At 46.3% G+C, this 22,725-nt stretch overlaps 1 protein-coding gene across 1 annotated transcript in view; it reads right to left on the bottom strand.

Annotated features, from left to right (window-relative positions):
• rasgrf2b (Ras protein-specific guanine nucleotide-releasing factor 2b) overlaps positions 1-22,725 on the bottom strand; it is a 173,587-nt gene that overhangs the window by 93,861 nt on the left and 57,001 nt on the right. The window contains 4 exon segments of the mRNA XM_042320823.1: positions 2,002-2,081; positions 2,177-2,293; positions 2,760-2,896; positions 15,038-15,127. Of these exon segments, the coding sequence (XP_042176757.1) occupies positions 2,002-2,081; positions 2,177-2,293; positions 2,760-2,896; positions 15,038-15,127 (424 nt within the window).

Below are 22,725 nucleotides of genomic sequence, written 5' to 3'. Positions count from 1 at the left end.
TTTATGAACATTTGAACATCTTGGCCATGTTCTGTTATAATCTCCACCCGGCACAGCCAGAAGAGGACTGGCCACCCCACATAGCCTGGTTCCTCTCTAGGTTTCTTCCTAGGTTTTGGCCTTTCTAGGGAGTTTTTCCTAGCCACCGTGCTTCTACACCTGCATTGCTTGCTGTTTGGGGTTTTAGGCTGGGTTTCTGTACAGCACTTTGAGATATCAGCTGATGTACGAAGGGCTATATAAATAATTTTGATTTGATTTGAAAATGCAAGTGTCTTACACCCTTCAAAAGATTAGAATCTTGGTAATGAAACTACGTTTTCCAATTTAAAATAGCTATTACAGAGAACAAATACCATGCTTTTGTTTGAGAAGAGAAATCAACAACAGAAACAGTTTCCGCCATGACAGTTTTTACACATTCACATCTGAAGGTAAAATTATGACTTTACATATGTCAGGTAGCACATACTGCACTTTTACTTTCTTCTCCAACGCTTTGTTTTTGCATCATTTAAACCAAATTGAACATGTTTCATTATTTACTTGAGGCTAAATTGATTTTATTGATGTATGAAATTAAGTTAAAATAAGTGTTCATTCAGTATTGTTGTAATTGTCATTATTACAAATACAATTCTTTTTTTTAAAACCGGCCAATTAATCGGTATCGGCTTTTTTGGTCCTCCAATAATCGGTACCGGCGTTGAAAAATCATAATCGGTCAACCTCTAATCGCATATATAACCGCATATTACTCAAAAAAGCTGTCTCCAGCAGAAAGGAAACTATTATGTTGGAGATCGGAAGCTCCTGGAGGTGAAGTTGGCATTAGAGGAGGAGAGACACTGTCTGTAGGGCGCCCAGGCCCCATTTCTCATCCTCAACGACCATCGGAACCTGGAGTACATACTGAACCCACGCCAAGCCAGGTGTGCCCTTTTCTTCACCAGATTCGATTTCACGCTGACATGTAGCCCAGGTTAAAAAAACATCAAAGCCGATGCCCTGTCTACGATACAGGGAGAGGTTCCTGTCTTGAGTGCATCCATAATCCTACCCTCTTGAATCGTAGCCCCCATGCTCTGGGACCTAGATGTGGACACTTGCCAGGCCCTGGAGAGGGAACCCACAACTGCCACCTGTCGTCCTGAGCGCACCTACGTTCCCACGGGGATAAGGGATTGGCTATTGACCTGGGCACACACAGCTGCCGTTGCTAGACATCCAGGTATCACCCACACCATTCAGTCCAGTGCTGGAAAGTCCTGGTGGCCCACCTTGGCGCAGGACGTCATTCGTTATGTCAACTCCTGCTCCATATGTGCCCAATCCAAATCCCCCCGGAACACTCCAGCAGGGAAACTCCTTCCTGTGCCTCAGATTCCCGGGTCTTATCTGTCCATTGACTTTGTCACTGATCTCCCCTCTTCTAATGGTTTTACCTCCATATTGGTGATAGTAGACAGATTCTCTAAATCATGTAGTTTCATCATGCCTTTCTCGTCTCCTACCGCTCTCCAGGTCGCTGAGGCACTGTTCCAGCAGGTCTTCCGGCACTGTGGCCTGACCGTGGCCCCAAATTCACATCAAGTGTATGGAAGGCTTTCATGGAGAAGCTAAGGGTCACAGTCAGCCTCACTTCCGGGTACCGGCTTCAGTCTAACAGGCAGGTGGAGAGGATGAACAAGGAGCTGGGGAGGTTCCTGAGGTGCCACTGCCAGGACCAGCAGGGGGCTGGGGCCTGATTCCTTCCTTAGGCTGAATATGCCCAGAATTCATTGCCACACTCCTCCACCGGGCTGACTCCCTTCCAGTGTGTTCTTAGAAACGTTTTTATAAAACTTAAAAACGAAATAAAAACTAGTAAAGTGGATCTGAAAACTAACTGCAACTAAACTGATTTTAAATAAAAACCTTGTGTGTGCGCGTGGGCGCGAGTGCATGTGTGCGTCTATGTGCGTGTGCATGCATTTTGCAGTGTGTGTAATGCCAACTTACCCAATACCAGTGTAGGCCAGTTCGCTATCCGGGCTTTGAGACCTTGGTGGAATATCTCATGTAGAAACATGATGGTCTCACTGGATATAAAATGAATAAAAAACAGAATATCAAACATGTTTCTGTGTGTGCGTGTGTGTGGGAGTGTGTGTGTGTGTGCATGCATGTGTTGTACCTGTTGAGGAACACACTGCTGACATCATCGTGACTGATTGGAGGTTTCTTGGAGCTGGCGGCCATGCGGAGAGGTCTCAGGAAACAGTTAACCAGGATAGACAGCTGGTGGACATACCTAGGGTTAGATCAACAAGGATCAGACTAACAATCTTAGAATAAAAAGGTGCTATCTAGAACCAAAAAGGGTTATTCGGCTGTACCCATAGGAGAAGCCATTTGAACAACCCCTTTCGGGTGCAGGTAGAACCCTTTACACAGAGGAGTTCTACCTGGAACCAAATAGGGTTCTACTTTGAACCAAAAAGGGAACTCCTATGGGGACAGCCGTAGAACACTTTTGGAACCCTTTTTTTCTAAGAGTGTAGGATGCAGACCTTGCTCCAGCCCAGCAATAAAACACCTGAATACGCGACTTGTGGTCTAATCACACTATGCGTGAAATCAGGTGTGCTGGTGCTGGATTCGAATAAATAACAACAGTCAATCATTCAATTCATCAATCATTCATTCAATTAATCAATGAACACATCAGACACTCAATCAATCAATCAGTCTCTGTGTGAGTGGTTTTAGGTACATACTCTGTCTCGGCCTCCACCATGTTAAAGACGATCTGGTTCCTCTTCCTCATGCTCTCAGCATGGGGAGAACAGATGTAGTCCTGAACTATCAGCTTCCACTTCCTACGGCACAGCCAGCCACGCATAAAGCTTTGCACCTGTACAGGGAGACAGACACACACAGGTTAGAATATTTTTTGGGGGGGGTAAAATTTTAAAAATGTTTCTAACAATATAAACGTATACAGACAAAAGATGGTTTTGAATCACACAAACATTAACGAAGCACACAAACATCAATGACATCACACCTGCCCAGACCCACATGTTCCCACCGCATCCATCTCCAGTGCTTGTAAGACTATGCCATATAACCTCAAATTGCGGTATTCTGTTTTTCTCTGTTGCCCACACCTTTTCAATATTTAAATAATAATGCATTTGATTCTTCCACTGTCTCAACGATGGAGGATAATTTGATTTACAGTTTTTAGGTAAACATTTTTTTTTTAAATGATTGACGAGAAAAGTACGGTTTCTCACCACACCCTCATATTTCATGTCTTCAAATATGCAGATAGACGGATTAAAAAGTACATTTACATTGAAATAATTGACAGCCAACTTTCTAACTCTGCCCATAACTTTTGGACTTTATAGCACACCCAGAAGGCATGAATTATAGATTCATAGTTCATTTTATACTTAAGACATGTAGAATTTGTGAATGTTGTCTCTTGTATAATAAATTCTATATTTTTGTTTATACTGGATTAAGCATACATTTTTGTTAACTGTAATTTCATTAGTTATGTTGCAACACTCCCTTTATCTTGTGCCAATATCAGTTATTTTTAAGTCTTGGTTCCAATAGTTTTTTTCTAAGAAATTGTCAGTTGGATAGGTTGAAAGATTTTCTATATATTACCTATCATATGAATATCCTGATATTAAACTTTTAAAGTTGCATTTATTTGAAAATGTCTACATTGGTCAGCCCAAAATGGCTTTTTAATTAAGTCATGGAAATAATTATATTTCCTATTACCATGTCATGTATGCCTTTAGTTTTCCATATGGGCCTATTTATCGGTGAATTCTGAAAAGCTATCCAGGAATTGTTGCATAGGGGTGTGTTTTTAGGGAGTGATATTGGTTCTTGCAGTCCGTTTCATTTTCTTCCATATTGTTATACTGTCCTAAACTATGAAGTTGTTAATGTTCTTCGCTTTAGTGTTTGGAAATAGACACGTGAAAAGATTTTGGGGATCTGTATGCGCATCTTTCATATGTACCCATTGTTCCTCTTTAGTGCATTTAACAATATGTCGCAAGTAAAAGCCTTTGGTGGCGAGTTTTTACAATTCCACGTCTGGAAGGTTAAAACCACCAATTTAGGGAGATGTAAAACTTTACTTTTTATTCTATGAGTTGTATTTGCCCATATAAAGCCTGTTATGACCGAGAATTATATTTAAAAGAAAGAATGTCTTTGGTGGAGTATTACGGAAAATAAATATAGAAACTTTGAGAGATTTGAAAATGGTTTTGAATAGCGTTGTTAATCGTTTTGTAAGGGCTGCAAGGTGTTTATTTGGTAAAATAGTATGCTTTATTTGAGTTGAACCTGTAGTTGTTGACTCTCTTCAAAAGATCAGATTCCTGCTTAAATTCAGAAATGTATTTTTATGGGCTTTCTAAAATAGTAAATAATTAATATTTTAATTTCTAACGCAGATTGAACTTTTTCAAAGTATGAGATTATCATTCCCCTAATGTACAAGCACCCAAATTATGTTGGAGTTCTGCTTTTCTCTGTCCTATATCATGTTGAATTACACCAACATAAAATACACTTAGTGACAGAACATGGACAAAGAACAGAGCACATTTTCAAGAACCGAAATGTATTAAATAGATAATCTAAAAAATAAAGACCTTTACCTTAACAAATGTCTACATTTATTTATTTTATTTTATTTTTATTTCACCTTTATTTAACCAGGTAGAGAAGTTCTCGTTTGCAACTGCGACCTGGCCAAGATAAACCAAATCAGTTCGACACATACAACAACAGAGTTACACATGGAATAAACAAACATACAATCAATAATACAGTAGGACAATCTATATACAGCATGTGCAAATGAGGTAGGATAAGAGAGGTAAGGCAATAAATAGGCCATGGTGGCGAAGGAATTACAATATAGCAATTAAACACTGGAAGGGTAAAATGTGCAGAAGATGAATGTGCAAGTAGAGATACTGGGGTGCAAAGGAGCAAGCTAAAAAAATAAATACTGTATGGGATGAGGTAGATTGGATGGGCTATTTACAGATGAGCTATGTACAGGTGCAGTGATCTGTGAGCTGCTCTGACAGCAGGTGTTTAAAGCTAGTGAGGGTGGTAAGAGTCTCCAGCTTCAGAGATTTTTGCAGTTCGCTCCAGTCATTGGCAGCAGAGAACTGGAAGGAGAGGAGGCAAATGGAAGAATTGGTTTTGGGGGTGACCAGTGAGATATACCTGCTGGAGCACGTGCTACGGGTGGGTGCTGTTATGGTGACCAGTGAGCTGAGATAAGGCGGGGAATTACCTAGCAGAGACTTGTAGATGACCTGGAGCCAGTGGGTTTGGCGACAAATATGAAGCGAGGGCCAGCCAACGAGAGCATACAGGTCGCAGTGGTAGGTGGTATATGGGGCTTTGGTGATAAAACAGATGGCACTGTGATAGACTGCATCCAATTTGCTGAGTAGAGTGTTGGAGGCTATTTTGTAAATGACATCGCCGAAGTCGAGGATCGGTAGGATGGTCAGTTTTACGAGGGTATGTTTGGCAGCATGAGTGAAGGATGCTTTGTTTGCGAAATAGAAAGCAGATTCTAGATTTAACTTTGGATTGGACATGTTTAATGTGAGTCTGGAAGGAGAGTTTACAGTCTAACCTGACACCTAGGTATTTGTAGTTGTCCACATATTCTAAGTCAGAATCGTCCAGAGTAGTGATGCTGGACGGGCGGGCAGGTGCGGGTAGTGATCGGTTGAAGAGCATGCATTTAGTTTTACTTGCAATTAAGAGCAGTTGGAGATCACGGAAGGAAAGATGGCATTGAAGCTCATCTGGAGGTTAGTTAACACAGTGTCCAAAGAAGGGGGAGAGGTATACAGAATGATGCCGTCTGCGAAGAGGTGGATCAAAGAATCACCAGCAGCGAAAGCGACATCATTGATGTATACAGAGAAGAGAATCGGCCCGAGAATTTAACCCTGTGGCACCCTCATAGAGACTGCCAGAGGTACCTACAACAGGGCCTCCGATTTGACATACTGAACTCTATCAGAGAAGTACTTGGTGAACCAGGCGAGGCAATCATTTGAGAAACCAAGGCTGTTGAGTCTGCCAATAAGAATGTGGTGATTGACAGAGTTGAAAGCCTTAGCCAGGTCGATGAATACAGCTGCACAGTGATGTCTCTTATCGATGGTGGTTATGATATCGTTAAGGACCTTGAGCGTGGCTGAGGTGCACTCATGACCAGCTCAGAACCAGATTGCATAGAGGAGAAGGTGCGGTGAGATTCAAAATGGTTGGTAATATGTTTGTTAACTTGGCTTTCAAAGACCATAGAAAGGCAGGGTAGAATAGATATAGGTCTGTAGCAGTTTGGGTCTAGAGTGTCTCCTTTGCAGAGGGGGATGACCGCGTCAGCTTTCCAATCTATGGGAATCTCAGACGATACAAAAGAGAGGTTGAACAGGCTAGTAATAGGGGGTTGCAACAATTTTGGCAGGTACTTTTAGAAAGAGAGGGTCCAGATTGTCTAGCCCGGCTGATTTGTCGCGGTCCAATTTTGCAGCTCTTTCAGAACATCAGCTATCTGGATTTGGGTGAAGGAGAAGTGGGGGAGGTTTGGGCGAGTTGCTGTGGGGAGTGCAGTGCTGTTGACCGGGTTAGGGGTAGCCAGGTAGAAAGCATGGCCAGCCGTAGAAAAATGCTTATTGAAATGATCAATTATTGTGAATTATCGGTGGTTACAGTGTTTCCTAGCCTCAGTGCAGTGGGCAGTTGGGAGGAGGTGCTGTTATTCTCCATGGACTTTACAGTGTCCCAGAACTTTTTTTCTGCTTGAAAAAAAAAAGCTTAGCTTTCCTAACTGCCTGTGTATATTTGTTCCTAACTTCCCTGAAAAGTTGCATATCTCGGGGGCTGTTTGATGCTAATGCAGAACGCCACAGAATGCAGTCAGGTCTGGAGAGAACCAAGGACTATATATTTTCCTGGTTCTAAATTCTTTGAACAGGGCATGCTTATTTAAGATGGTGAGGAAGGAACTTTTAAAGAATAACCAGGCATCCTCTACTGACGGAATGAGGTCAATATCATTCCAAGATACCCGGGCCAGGTTGATTAGAAAGGCCTGCTTGCTGAAGTGTTTTAGGGAGCATTTGACAGTGATGAGGGCTGGTTGTTTGACCACAGATGCATTATGGCTGCAGGCAATGAGGCAGTGATCGCTGAGATCTTGGTTGAAAACAACAGAGGTGTATTTGGAGGGCAAGTTGGTTTGGATGATATCTATGAGGGTGCCCGTGTTTACGGATTTGGTGTTGTACCTGGTGGGGTTATTGATCATGTGAGTGAGATTGAGGGCATCAATCTTAGATTGTAGGATGGCCGGGGTGTTAAGCATGTCACACTTTAGGTCACATAGCAGCACGAGCTCTGAAGATAGAATGGGGGGCAATAAATTCACATATGGTGTCAAGGGCAGAGGGTGGTTTATAGCAAGCGGCAACAGTAAGAGACTTGTATCTGGAAAGATGGATTTTTTAAAGTTGAAGTTCGAATTGTTTTGGGTACAGACCAGGATAGTAAGATAGAACTCTGTAGGCTCTCTCTGCCGTAGATTGCAACACCACCCCCTTTGGCAGTTCCCAAGATAAGAGCAAGTCTAAAAAATTGTAAAAATGGCGCCGGAGCAGAAGGCAGACGTTTTACGTGCCCCGAACCGATTTAGTTTTTTTGTTTGTTTATCTGCGTTGTTTGTTACTTATTTTTTACTAATTTTGTACATAATGTTGCCGCTACCATCTCTTATGACCAAAAATAACTTCTAGACATCAGGACTGTGATTACTCACCACGGACGAGCATAATATTTTTCTTCTTTCACAACTCTGACGAGCCCGAGGCGGAGGATATGTGGCTCCCTCGGGAACAGGCCCCGACCCCCGTGATCTGCGCAAAGAGGAGGCGGCGAAAGAGAGGCCGGAGAGCGGGCTGCCTTCTGAGGAGTAGGAGGCGATAGAACAAACCCCCACTCCCCTCAATTCTGCTCGCAAACATGTCATCTTTGGACAATAAAATGAACAAATTATTGGGATGATTAAACTACCAACGAGACATTAAAAACTGTACCATTATACTTCATGGAGTCATACGATCTACCGACAGGATAGAACAGCGGCGTCTGGTAACACAAGGGGCTGCGGTCTATGCATTTTTGTAAACAACAGCTGGTGCATGATATCTAAGGAAGTCTCGAGCTACTGCTCACCTGAGGTTGAGTTCCTCATGATAAACTGCAGACCACATTACCTACCAAAAGAGTTTTCAAATATATTCTTTGTCACTGTTTACATACCACCACAGTCAGAGGCTGGCACTAAGATAGAATTGAATGAGCTGTATTCCACCAAAAGCAAACAAGAAAATGCTCACCCAGAGGCGCAGCTCCTAGTAGCGGGGGACTTTAATGCAGGGAAACTTAAATCAGTTTTACCTAACTTCTATCAACATGTTAAATGTGCAACCAGAGGGAAAAGAACTCCGGACCACCTATACTCCACACACAGCGATGCATACAAAGCTCTCCCTCGCCCTCCATTTTCCAAATCTGACCATAATTCTATCCTCCTGATTCCGGCTTACAAGCAATAATGAAAGCAGGAAGCACCCGTGACTAGATCAATAAAAAAGTGGTCAAATGAAGCAGATGCTAAGCTACAGGACTGTTTTGCTAGCACAGACTGGAATACGTTCCGGGATTCCTCCAATGGCAATGAGGAGTACACCACATCTGTCATTGGCTTCATCAATAAGTGCATCGAATGACGTCGTCCCCACAGTGACCGTACATACATACCCCAACCAGAAACCATGGATTACAGGCAGCATCCGCACTGAGCTAAAGGCTAGAGCTGCCGCTTTCAAGCAAGCGGGACTCTAACCCGGAAGCTCATAAGAAATCCCACTATGCCCTCAGACGAACCATCAAACAAGCAACGTGTCAATACAGGATTAAGACTGGATCCTACTACACCGGCTCTGACATTCGATGGATGCGGCAGGGCCTGCAAACAATTACAGACTACAAAGGCAAGCACAGCCGAGAGCCTACCGGACGAACTAAACTACTGTGCTCGCTTCGAGGTAAATAACACTGAAACATGCATGAGAGCACAAGCTGTACCGGGTGACTGTGTGATCACGCTCTCCACAGCCGATGTGATTAAGGCCTTTAGACGGGTCAAAATTCACAAGGCCGCAGGGCCAGATGGATTACCAGGAGGTGTACTGCGAGCATGCGCTGACCAACTAGCAAGTGTCTTCACTGACATTTTCAACCTCTCCCTGTCCAAGTCTGAAATACCAACATGTTTCAAGCGGACCACCCTAGTGCCTGTTCCCAAGAACACGAAGGTAATCTGCCTGAATGACGACCGACCTATAGCACTCACGTCTGTAGCCATGAAGTGCTTCGAAAGGCTGGTCATGGCTCACATCAACACCATCCTTCCAGAAACCCTAGACCCACTCCAATTTGCATACTGCCCCAACAGATTCACAGATGATGCAGTCTCTATTGCACTCCACACTGCCCTTTCCCACCTGGACAAAATGAACACCTATGTGAGAATGCTCTTCATAGACTACAGCTCAGCGTTCAACACCATAGTGCCCTCAAAGCTCATCACTAAGCTAAGGATCCTGGGACTAAACACCTACCTCTGCAACTGGATCCTGGACTTCCTGACGGGCCACCCCCAGCTGGTAAGGGTAGGTAACAACGAATCCGCCACGCTGATCCTCAATACGGGGTCCCCTCAGGGGTGCGTGCTCAGCCCCCTCCTGTACTCCCTGTTCACTCATGACTGCACGGACAGGCACGACTCCAACACCATCATTAAATTTGCTGATGACACAACAGTGGTAGGCCTGATCACCGACAATAACAAGATAGCCTACAGGGAGGAGGTCAGAGACCTGGCCATGTGGTGCTAGGACAACAACCTATCCCTCAACGTGATCAAGACTAAGGTTTTGATTGTGGACTACAGGAAAAAGAGGCCTGAGCACGCCCCCATTCTCATCGATGGGTTGAGAGCTTCAAGTTCCTTGGTGTCCACATCACCAACAAACTAACATGGTCCAAGCACACCATGACAGTCGCGAAGCGGGCGCGACAAAACCTATTCCCTCTCAGGAGACTGAAAAGATTTGGCATGGGTCCTCAGATCCTCAAAGGGTTCTATGGCAGCACCATAGAGAGCATCCTGACAGGTTGCATCACTGCCTGTTATGGCAACTGCTCGGCCTCCGACTTCAAGGCACTACAAAGGGTAGTGCGAACGGCCCAGTACATCACTGGGGTGAAACTTCCTGCCATCCAGGACTTCTACACCAGGCAGTGTCAGATGAAGGCCCTAAAAATTGTCTCCCGCCACCCTAGTCTCCCGCCACCCTAGTCATAGACTGTTCTATCTGCTACCACACGGCAAGTGGTACTGGAGCGCCAAGTCTAGGTCCAAGAGGCAGTTTACTAACCCAACTTTACACAGGCTACTGTTTGGCCGTAGCCCACATCAAATAAATGAAAGATAACCCACAAGCCAACTGTGACCTTCTCTTGTGAAGGCCAGACATAAGAGAGAGAACAAAGGCTAAACCTGGTCCAATTCTCCATCCCCCTTCCCAACCCCCCTCTATGCCACTCCGCCAACCGCCAGGATGCCCGGCATCAGAACATTCCAAGTATTCCCGTGATTGGCAGATAGCAGGTTGATTGGCATGTCGGACCCCGCAAACACTGGTAAGTACAACACAACCCACTAACAGCCTGACACATTACACACAGCTGTCTGTGCGGGTCGCTACACAGCCCACCCACCACAAAGTCCCCCGTCCCCTAGGGAACAAACAAAGTCTCTGAAGCAACCCGGAGGTCTCCCTTGCCTGCGTGGCCGTGATGGTCGCAGAGTGTCCAGATGTGAAACAGGGGGCTCCATCCGTGGCAGGGGGCTGCCCCTCTGGGACCCAGGGGATGAAGGAAGAGATATGGGGGACAAGGAAGCGGGAATGGGGAATAAGGTCCGTGGCTCCGGGGAACCACGCGGTGACACAGGGAGGGAGACAGGGGGAGTGGACTGTCTGGAGCCTTGTCTGCGGCACCTGGAGGTGGGTGCCTGGAGAATGTCATTGCCAGATAAGGGAATTGTGGGGGTCCCTTGGGTTTGGGGAGAAGAGGCCCCTCTGTATGGGGATAACCTGTCCCGGTGCAGTGCCACCTTTCTCCCCCTGGGAGGAAGCTGCACCCGGTAAACAACCTCCCCTACCCTCTCCAGGATGCTGCGCAGGGTCCCATCCAGTGACTGTCCAACTTGGGGCATCTGCCTTTTTTCCTTAAGGGGCTGTAGACCCAGGCCAGCTAGCCAGCCACAAAAAGTGCACTTCGTAGTTCCTTTTCTGCCTCACACCTGCATTCACCAGTTGCTCTCTGGCGAAGGTGTGGGCTGTCTCCAGGCGGTCCTGGAGTCTCCGGGCATACTCCCGCTCCGGAGGTAACATGAGGGCTATCCAGGGGCTGACCAAATGCCATCTCCGCAGGGGTGCGAATCTCTCTCCCCAGCATGAGGAGGGCAGGCGTGCAGGAGGTGGAGTCTTGGACAACGGAGTGGCATGCCATGAGGACCATAGGGCCATCACAAGGCCTCCACAAGGCCATCACTTTGAGGATGGAGAGGAGTAGTGCGGGTCTTGTGCATACCCATTCTCTCACACATGGTGGCGAACACACGGGACTCAAAGTTTCTGCCTTGGTCGATGTGGATGGACTCTGCAGCTCCAAACCTGCTGAACAACCCCGCTGTCAGGGCGTCAACAATGATCTCTGCCTCCTGGCCAGGCAGAGCATAGGCCTCAGGCCATTTTGTGAAATAGTCCATGGCCGTGAGCACCCAGTGGTTTCCACTGTCTGTGGTGGAGAACGGCCAAACTACATCCACTCCCACCCTCTCCATGGGAGCCCCCACTGGGAACTGTTGGAGCTGAGTATAAGAGCGGCCTGGGGGGGCCTTTCTCGCTGTTCAGTGGTCACAGTGGCGGCAAAAGTCCTCCACATCCCTCTTGTGCTGCCCCCAGTAAAAGTCCTGACGGTGGCGACAGAGTGTTTTTGTGATCCCAAAGTGTCCAGTCCCCACCCCCCCATGAGTACTCTGGAGCACAGCCTCCCGCAGTGCTTTTGGGACCACCACCTGCCACCTCTCCTCTCCCGTAGCTGCCTCCTTCCATGCCCGCTGTAGCACACCATCAGCCAGTCGCAGTCTCTCAAACTTTGACCACAACCCCACTGTAGCACTGGCTGTAGGTCTGTGTCCCATCCCTGCTGCTGCCCCATTCAGCCACGTCGACAGTCTGCAGCTCACAGCAGACAGGCCCGCACGCCCGACACACTGTGGCACAGACCCCCTCCTCTGCACACAGCTCTCTCTAGCTGGAGCGTTGCACAGGCCGAAGCACAGGACCTTGAACTGCCAGTGTCCTCTGTTAGTGGAGAACGCAGTTTTGGCTCTGGCCTCTGGGGAGAGGGGCACCTGCCAGTAGCCACTGCGGAGGTCTAGTGAGGAGAACCAGGCGGACCCCCTAGCGACTCATCGATACGTGGTATGGGGTATGAGTCCTTCCTGGTTACCTCAATCAGCCTCCAGTAGTCTGCACAGAACCTCAGCTTGCCCCCCTTCTTAGGAACCATGACGACTGGCGCCGCCCAGGGGCTGTCTGAGGGCTCAATGAAGTTTGCCCGCTGCATCTCTAACACAGCCTTGTCTGCCGCCTCCTGGCGTGCCAGCGGGATACGGCGGGGACGCATCTTGATGGGTCGAGCATCACCTGTGTCGATCTCATGCTGCACCAGATGAGTCTGACCCACCTCTTCCTCACTCAGCGCAAAGCTGTCTTTAAATTCAAACAGCAACTGCCACAACCGTTCCTGCTGCTCAGGGTCAAGACCAACACAGTTCCTCCCCCATATCTCCCTCACTGCAGACAGTGTCCTCTCTTCTCCCATCTGGGGTAGCTGGGCTGGGGGAACACGGCCCGGACTCACGGAGAGATGTGTCGTGGAGGTAGCTGGGGGAATGTAACACACAGATGTGGGGGGGGCATGGTGACTGCCGGCCCTCCCTGGAAGCTCAGTGTGCCCCCATTTAGGTCTAACTGGCAGCCTGTGCACCTAAGAAAGTCCAACCCCAGGAAACAAGGGTCCTGCACATCCGCCACCCACACAGGATGATGCACAGTCCTGCCCCCTACTGTCAGAGTCATTATTCCCTTCCCTTTCATGGGTGCCAGCTCACCTGTGACTGTGCGGAGCTGCACAGTTGTGGGCTCACACTGAGTCCAACCTTGCACAATATCCGGCCTCACCAGAGTTACTGTGGACCCAGTGTCCACCAGGGCAGAGCAGGGCATACGAGGACAAGGGGGGCACCTCCTCCACAGTGACAGGGACATGACAAAAGTCCCCAACACAGGTCCGGCCCACCACAACAACAGGCTTCAGCCGCTTGTCCTCGTATGCTTCTGGGGGAGGTGGAGCCTTGCTTCCCCGTCTGTGCCGGTGGGTTCCTCCTGAAGATGATGGTGGTTGGGAAATAAAGCCAGGGGTCTGCACTACCCGGTCTATGCGGACCCCGAGCTGTTTCCCTGAGCTCTGGGGGACATGGGGCAATCCCGGCGTAGATGGCCTGGCTGGCTACAACCCCAGCAGACCCTGGAACCAAGGTGCATGTTTTGTGTCGCCTGTAGCGACACAGCACAAATGAGTTCTGTCATTTCAGCCACCCACTCAGGCTTTTCCGGCTATGGGCTTCCTCAGTGCTCCCACTAAAGCACCATAATCATGTCTGTCCTCGGGGCTAATCAATATCAAACTGCAGTGTCCTTTCTTCATCCGACCACCACCTAAAATGAGCTAACAGTTCAAACTGAGCATGAAAAGCTTCCCAATCTGCCTTACCGGAATACTTCGGGGTCTTAACTGATACGAACGCAGCTGGGAACTGGGCGCCGCCATGTTTGTTTACATCCTGAGCCCCAGATTCCTCGTCCCGCCGCGTCAACGTCACCCCTTCGGTCCGCCCACCAGAATCCGCGCGAAGCCCAGTCGACGAGGCACTCATGCCCGCTTCAGCCGCCATCACTCTAACGTCCTCCCTCAAGCGGCCTCTGGGCTCCGAAGCCCTGGCGATCTCTGGCCCTGGCGAAGCCAGATCCCCCGACGTCAATGCACACGCACCTCCTTGGCCATAATCGTTCCTTACCTCCACCTTTCGGATTCCCTCAAAGCATTTTCAACCCCGTTCTCACCTATGGTAGCTAGCCACACAAGTCAGCCTGCTAGCTGGTTAACTTTTATCAACATTTTTACTACTGACACCAATGTAAAGAAACAGCAGAGAGCAGGTCTCGAACCCTCGGCCTTTGAGCCCGAGGTCCGGTGCGCATTTCGACTGTGCCGCAAAAGCATGCTCGAACGGCAGGGTCGATTTCCGCGATAATAATAACCCAGGGTCGTTACACTACCACCTCAACTAACCGGTGCCCCCACACATTGACTCTGTACTGGCACCCTCCTGTATAAATTGTTCTTTTTTAATTACTTATTCTTATCTTATTCTTATGTGCAATTTTTGGAAACTGCACTGTCGGTTAGGGGCTGTATGTAAGCATTTCACTGTAAGGTTGTATTCGGCGCATGTGACTAATAACATTTGATTTGAAGTTTGACACCCGGTTAGATAAGACGTTCAATGGCCGAAAGGGTGGTCGATTTTGCCAAAGTCTTGAAGAAGTCAGTGGTAATGAGGAGGGTTATGGTGGATGGGATGTCTGATTGCTTGTATAAACAGTCCAGGAATCTAACAATGCGTGGAATACATATACACACACACACACACACACACTTAGGCACATCCCCACGTACGCAGATTACACACACACACGGGCATGCATGCACATACCTTCTTAATCTTTTTTATGTCTGGGTCTTCATCCTCTTGGTTTACATGGTAAGGCCACATTCTCTCATTGGTTTTGTTCAGGGCAACGATCTGAGAGAGAATGAAAACACAGTAAACACAACTGAAGACTGCAATTCCTGATTAGGCTCCTTTTTTTCATCAATGCTTATTAAGAAATGCTAGCGGCCATGACTGAAGGCAAATAATAGTTGTCTTGGGTGTGGTTTGATGTGGGTGTTCATTGGTTATGTCTTTTCCATTCAAGTAGTGAGTACAGTGATGTAAGCTAAGAGAGTTTTGCTATGGAGAGAACAACGTTTTTGAAATTGAGGACTTCTCCCGGTCTGACTGGCTCGCAATCCCCAGATGGTCAGCTAATTCAGTGTTGTGTAGCATAGCAGACAGCAGCTAGCTAGCAGAGCTTGGTGATAGGATAGCCAGCTGCAGCTATCTAGCTGATTTAAATCAGTTATTACAAGATAGCAAGAGCCAGTGTTTGGAATGTGTTTCATAAGACACTTGTTCTACATCACCTTGCTACAAAAGTAGCTTGCAACTTAGTTTCAACGTTTCATCACATTCCGGTCTTTAGTCAGCTCAGCTGTCCTACAACACAATATTCTGTAATTGGCTGGTTTTGCCTCGTTAAATCCGCCGTTAGATCTTTCTCGGGAGACAAATACTAGAACTAATATCCTTACAGGTGTAGGCTACATATGAACATTGCACGAACATCGGCCAGCTTGAGTGTACATCCATCAATAATTAAACATTTTTAAAAGATTTTCTGCTGTAAACATATTGATTTGCTTATAAAGACAGTATGCCTATACGTTACCTAACAATCAAAAATCAATTATGTGTAGAGTACAACGTCAGCTGTCTAACCAGAACTAGAATGGCATTTCTATGGTCTATTTGCAGAAATTGAAGGATTTGGCTGTCTTACACACTGATATGCACAGTTCTATGGTTAAGAATCTGTCTTCAAGTCTCCAGTGAGTCTCCAGTGAGTCCCTTTCCTCTATGTAATGCATTACAGGTTATGGACATGTGCAGTCAGGTGGCAGAAGGGGTGGAGAGGATATGACAGAGTTTGCCTCATGGGTCCAGCAGGCAGAGTTCAATAACTACAGGCAAATGTGAGATGCAGGAGGATGGCACTCTTCTCATACTGACTATACAGTTCCATGTATATACTGTATAATAAACCTCCTACACAATCCTGTTGAAGCAGTGTTCTGCTAATATAACAATGTGCAAATATTATACTTGCCTTTCATCTTTTGTCATTCACAACTGATACAGATACTGTACCTATCAACATTGTGTCTGGTGGCCCTGGACCTACCTTGCCAAACATGTCAGTCATCATACCTTCCTGTATGGTGTCCCATATCTCCCCCCATCGATAGTACCATTCAAATCAATAATAACAAAAAGACAATAAAAAGTAATAGATGTGTCTTGTATAATTTTAATGCGGAGTACAAGGTATTTCCCAATTCAGACATCAGTATAAAACTGTCTTTCAGTCAGAGGACTCCATGACCAAAGCTTATCACTTGTCCTCCATCTGTAGAAAAACAAAGTAGTTTATCTGTCTGTAAATGATGTTTATTGTGGCAGCACTATTTCACAGAGTCAAATTCCTGTACATGCGAATGTATTTGGCAAATAAAGGTGATTTAAATATTACTAAACACTTGTGATGTACTATCTTATTAGTAATCACCTTTTGTCCCTTTTGAGGTGTTTGCCAGTGTCAGTAGATCAGCTCCAGGCCCCTCTTGTCACAGATACCGGTCATGAAGGAGCCTGACGTACGGATACGACCCAGCTCCTATCACAGAGACAGAGAGGGAGGGAGAGAGAGAGAGAAAGACTCACCATACAGTCATGGAAAACAACAGTAAATACACAGTTGAACATAGCCAATCAGAGATGAGGATTCACAGCTAATTCAATGCCAGTGGAACAGTTGTTAAAGTACTGTGTGAATTTCACCAGGTTCATATATTAACATGTCATGTTGATTTGTTATTGTGCATGCCTGCATCCTGGGAGTTGGGGAGTGTGTACTTACGTTTTGCCCTGCGTGCTCGTGCTCAAATCATTTTGATGCACTATGAAGAGGTAGGCACGCTTTTACTGTCGTCTTCAGAAAAGTTTGATTATTTTAAGCACAAAGTCATACACACAGTGTTTTGTTCATGAATAATGTTATATATTTAGAGGTTATTTAGAGGTTACTCATAAGTGGATGGTATTGTTAAGATGTAATTGTACTTTTTAGGATGATATCAACATTCTGAATTCAACATGTGGTTAATAGCTAGCTAAGGTATTAGTAGGCTATTGTATGTGTGAACGGTGGCTAGCTCCTCGAATGATCCCAGTCCCTTCTATTGTGCATCTGTTGTAGAAAGAGGCGATGATTCTCAGAACATATGTGCTCTACAAAAGTTGTATTTTTTTTGGGATGCAGATGCAGGATGCAGAGAGTGAATTCTGCTTGATTAAAACGATCTGATCTCCAATGTCGATATATAGTCTCAATCAACCACACACAACGCAGAGTTACAGCGGTGCAGTACAGCACCGGTTACACCAGCATGTCACTGACTGGTTGGCATTACTCACCCTGGCCCAGGAGTTGTCCATTGTGGCACCATGGATGGGGGGCACCTCCTTACAACATACAAGACACAGGACTGATTACATTATCAATGGTGGTTATGTCCTCCATTACTCTGCAACGTGACTGGTGTCTGGCCACTGCTTCCTTATTTGTCATCATTATTTATGCCCTAGAAAATATGAAATATTGTTGTTGCTTATTGGCATCTTTTTGGGGGGTTAGCTGAAGCCCTCAAATGCTAGCTAGCTAGTATTGGTTATTATTTAGCAGGGATCTTACAGTAGCTAGCCAGTTTGAGTTGAAACATTATTGAAAGCAATCTGGCAACATGCATCAAACATTGCAGTCAGGTTTGCAAGTAACGTTAGCTAGCAGGGATGAAACCTTCAGGTGCAACGTTAGCTATGCAAATCTTCCTTTCACATTACAGGTTAGGGAGAGGCTATGTATTTAGCTAGTGATATCACAGTATCATAGTGGAACAGCCTGTCAAATAATGGCATGTAGCTAGCTATAAACAAAACTTAGCAACTTACCAACAACACACCAGTCTCAGGTTTTGACGGTTGACAGCCTAAATATAAGCTAGTCGGAGGTAATCCAAATCTTGGCAATCTACCCAAGATTGTTGAACAACTTTATGAAAGCCCATTTTCACTAGGGTAGCTATTTCCCGAGCAAGGGCAAGCACAAACCACACGCCTTGTCTGGGGAAGACGTTCCAGTGGGCGAGTTCATTTTTGAGTTTTAATTTTCTTTCTTGCTTGCCTTTTCCCCACAATGCAGTATTCAAAATCAGTAGTACTATAAAAATAAAAAAACGACAAAAAAGTCAAGCAGAACAAAACACACGATAAATAGAAAATAAGATGTACACAAGAAAGTATGTAAACTATATAAAGGGCCAGTTCCAGGGTCAATGCCAATACCATATTTACAATGTTCAGGGATACTGGAGTGGTAGGGTTAGCTATGTATGGGCATAATGTGACTAGGCATCAGGATATATAATAAACAGAGTAGCAGCAGCAGCAGCGTATATGATGATTGTATGTTAGTGTGAGTCAGTATGAATGTGTGTGTGTGTAATGTCTGTGTGAGCAAATTACGTGTGTGTTGGAGTGTCAATGTGAGTGTGTGTGTGTGTGTGTGCATAAAGTCAGTGCGATAATTCAAATGAAATAGAAGGGTCAATGCACATAGTCCATGAAGCCATTTTGTTAGCTATTTAGCAGTCTTATGGCTTGGGGATAGAAGCTGTTCATGAGCCTGTTGGTGTCAAACTTGTTGCTCCGGTACCGCTTGCTGTGCAGAAGCAGAGAGAATAGTCTTGGGTGGCTGGAGTCTAACAATTTTCCGGGCCTTTGTTTCACACCGCCTGATATAGAGGTCCTGGATGACAAGGAGCCTAGCCCCATTGATGTACTGGGTCATCCACACCACCCTATGTAGAGTCATGCGATCAAGGGCTGTGCAGTTGCCATACCAATCAGTGATGTAGCCTGTCAAGATGCTCTCAATGGTGCAGGTGTAGAACCTTTTGAGGATTTGAGGGCCTGTGCTAAATATTTCAACCTCCTGAGGGGGAATAGGCTTTGTCGTGTCCTCTTCACAACTGTCTTGGTGTGTTTGGACCATTCTAGTTTGTTGTTGATATGGATACCAAGGAACTTGAAGCTCTCAACCTGCTCCACTACAGCCCATCGATGAGAATGGGGGCGTGCTCTGTGCTCCTTTTCTTGTAGTCCACAATTATCTCCTTTGTTTTGGTTACGTTGAGGGATAGGTTGTTATTCTGGCACCACCCGGCCAGGTCTCTGACCTCCTCCCTATAGGCTGTCTCATCATTGTCGGTGATCAGGCCTAGCACTGTTGTGTCATCGGCAAACTTAATGATGGCGTTGGAGTCGTGCCTGTCCATGCAGCCGTGGGTGAACAGAGAGTACAGGAGGGGACTGAGCACGCACCCCTGGGGAGCTCCAGTGTTGAGGATCAGCGTGGCAGATGTGTTGCTACCTACCCTCAACACCTGGGCGCGGCCCGTCAGGAAGTCCAGGATCCAGTTGCAGAGAGAGGTGTTTAGTCGCAGGTTCCTTAGCTTAGTGATGAGCTTTGAGGGTACTATAGTGTTGAACGCTGAGCCGGTGTCAATGAATAGCATTCTCACATACATGTTCCTTTTGTCCAGGTGGGAAAGGGCAGTGTGGAGTGCAATAGAGATTGCATCATCTGTGGATCTGTTTGTGCGGTATGCAAATTGGAGTGGGTCTAGGGTTTCTGGGATAATGGTGTTGATGTGATCCATTACCAGCCTTTCAAAGCACTTCATGGCTACGAATATGAGTGCTACTGGTCTGTAGTCATTTAGGCAGGTTGCCTTTGTGTTCTTGGGCACAGGGACTATGGTGGTTTGCTTGAAACATGTTGGTATTACAGACTCAATCAGGGACATGTTGAAAATGTCTGTGAAGACACCTGCCAGTTGGTCAGAAGATTCCCGGAGTACACGTCCTGGTAATCCGTCTGGCCCCGCAGCCTTGTGAATGTTGACCTGTTTAAAGGTCTTACTCATGTTGGCTACGGAGAACGTAATCACACAGTCGTCCGGAAGAGCTGATGCTCTCATGCATGCTTCAGTGTTGCTTGCCTCGAAGTGAGCATAGAAGTGATTTAGCTCATCTGGTAGGCTCGTGTCACTGGGCAGCTCTCGGCTGTGCTTCCCTTTGTAGTCTGTAATAGTTTGCAAGTCCTGCCACATCCGACGAGCGTCGGAGCCGGTGTAGTATGATTCAATCTTAGCCCTGTATTGACGCTTTGCCTGTTTGATGGTTCGTCGCAGGACATAGCAGGATTTCTTGTAAGCTTCCGGGTTAGAGTCCCGCACCTTGAAAGCGGCAGCTCTACCCTTTAGCTCAGTGCAAATGTTGCCTGTAATCCATGGCTTCTGGTTGGGGTATGTACGTACAGTCACTGTGGGGAAGACGTCCTCAATGCACTTATTGATAAAGCCAGTGACTGATGTGGTGTATTTCTCAATTTCATTGGAAGAATCCCGGAGCAGGTTCCAGTCTGTGATAGCTAAACAGTCCTGTAGTTTAGCATCTGCTACATCTGACCACTTTTTTATAGACAGTCACTGGTGCTTCCTGCTTTAATTTTTGCTTGTAAGCTGGAATCAGGAGGATAGAGTTGTGGTCAGATTACCAAATGGAGGGCGAGGGAGAGCTTTCTACACGTCTCTGTGTGTGGATTACAGGTGATCTAGATTTTTCCCCCTCTGGTTGCACATTTAACATGTTGATAGAGATTTGGTAGAACTGATTTAAGTTTCCCTGCATTAAAGTCTCCGGCCACTCTGAGCTGACTGAGTGGGGTCTTAGTGCCAGCATCTGTCTGTGGTGGTAAATAAACAGCCACGAAAAGTATAGCTGAGAACTCTCCAGGCAAGTAGTGTGGCCTGCAATTTATCACATTATACTAGCTAGCTATCACGCTAGCTGAATATCCATGTCATCATTCAGCCACTATTCCGTGAAACATAGGATATTACAGTTTTGGATGTCCTGTTGGTTGGATATTCGTGATCGTACCTCGTCTAATTTATTGTCCAATGATTGCATGTTGGCGAGTAGTATTGACGTTAACGGCAGCATCCCTACTCGCCTTCTGCGGGTCTTGAAGAGGCATCCGGCTCTTTGTCCTCTGTACCTGCGTTGCTTCTTCTTGCGAATAACTGGGATGTCGGCCCTGCCGGGTGTTTGGAGAATATTGTGTGAGTCCTGCTTGTTGTTGAAAAAATCTTTTGTCTAATCCGAGGTGAGTGATCGCTGTCCTGATATCCAGAAGCTCTTTTCTGCCATAAGATATGGTTGCATTTGTACAAAATAATGTACAAATATCGCGAAAAAAACACATAATAACACAATTGGTTGGGCGCTCGTAAAACTGCTGCCATTCCTTCCGGCACCATTTTGGAGATCAGTGATGTTGAGGGCCACACAGTCGTGGGGGAACAGGGAGTACAGGAGGGGATTAAGGAGGGGATACACCGCTGTAGGGCCCTCCGTGTTGAGGGTCAACGAGGTGATCCTTACCAACTGAGGTTGGCCTGTCTCAAAGTCCAGCATGCAGTTGCAGAAGGAGGTGTTCAGTTCCAGAGTCCCAAGCTTGGAGGTGACCATGTTGTTGAATACTGAGCTGTGAACAGCATTCTCACGGGTATTCCTCTTATCTAGGTGGGTGAGGGCAGTGTGGAGTGCAATTAAGATTGCGTCATCTATGGACCTGTTGGGGCGGTATGCAAATCGAAGTGGATCTAGGGTGTCTGGGATGATGGTGTTGATATGTGCCATAACCAGCCGTTCAAAGCACTTCATGATTACAGATATGAGTGCTACATGGCTGTAGTCAATGGGGCAGATAGCCTTAGAGTTCTTGGGAAAAGGAATGATGGTGGAAAAGGAAAGGTTGGAAATGACCGTGAATATAGACTGTAGCCCTTGCCACATGTGGTGTGGGGCGGAGCCTGTGTAATAGGATTCCACCTTATTCCTATAATTGTCCTTTTGCGTGTTTGATGGATCTGCAGAGGTCGTAATGGGACTACTCGTACTAGTTTGTGTCCTCAACCGTAGCCTCAGGGTTAGCTGCGATAGCCCTGTGTGTGGTAGCCCTGTCCTTTAGCTTAGCACCAAGACATCGTCAAAGTATTTCCTAATGAAGCCGGTGACTGAGGTTGTTAGCTTGTCGATGATATCGGAGGAGTCCCGGAACATATTCCAGTCAGCGCCTGCAAAGCAGTCTTGTAGCATAGCCTCTGATTCGGAGGACCATTTCTCAACGGAGCGCCTCACGGGTACTTCCTGTTTGAGCTTCTGCTTGTAATACAGGAAGCAGGAGTATAGAGTCATGATCTAATTTGCCGAAGGGGGTATGCATGTGGAGAACTGCTCATCGAATATCTCATTCTAAAATCATGGGCACTAATATGGAGTTTGTCTCCATTTGCCGCTATAACAGCCTCCACACATCTGGGAAGGCTTTCCAC

Source organism: Oncorhynchus tshawytscha, linkage group LG04 (genome assembly GCF_018296145.1).
Source record: "Oncorhynchus tshawytscha isolate Ot180627B linkage group LG04, Otsh_v2.0, whole genome shotgun sequence".
Taxonomy (NCBI): domain Eukaryota; kingdom Metazoa; phylum Chordata; class Actinopteri; order Salmoniformes; family Salmonidae; genus Oncorhynchus; species Oncorhynchus tshawytscha.
The sequence above is the reverse complement of the archived record's forward strand: the minus strand, read 5'-3'. Positions and strand labels throughout refer to the sequence as shown.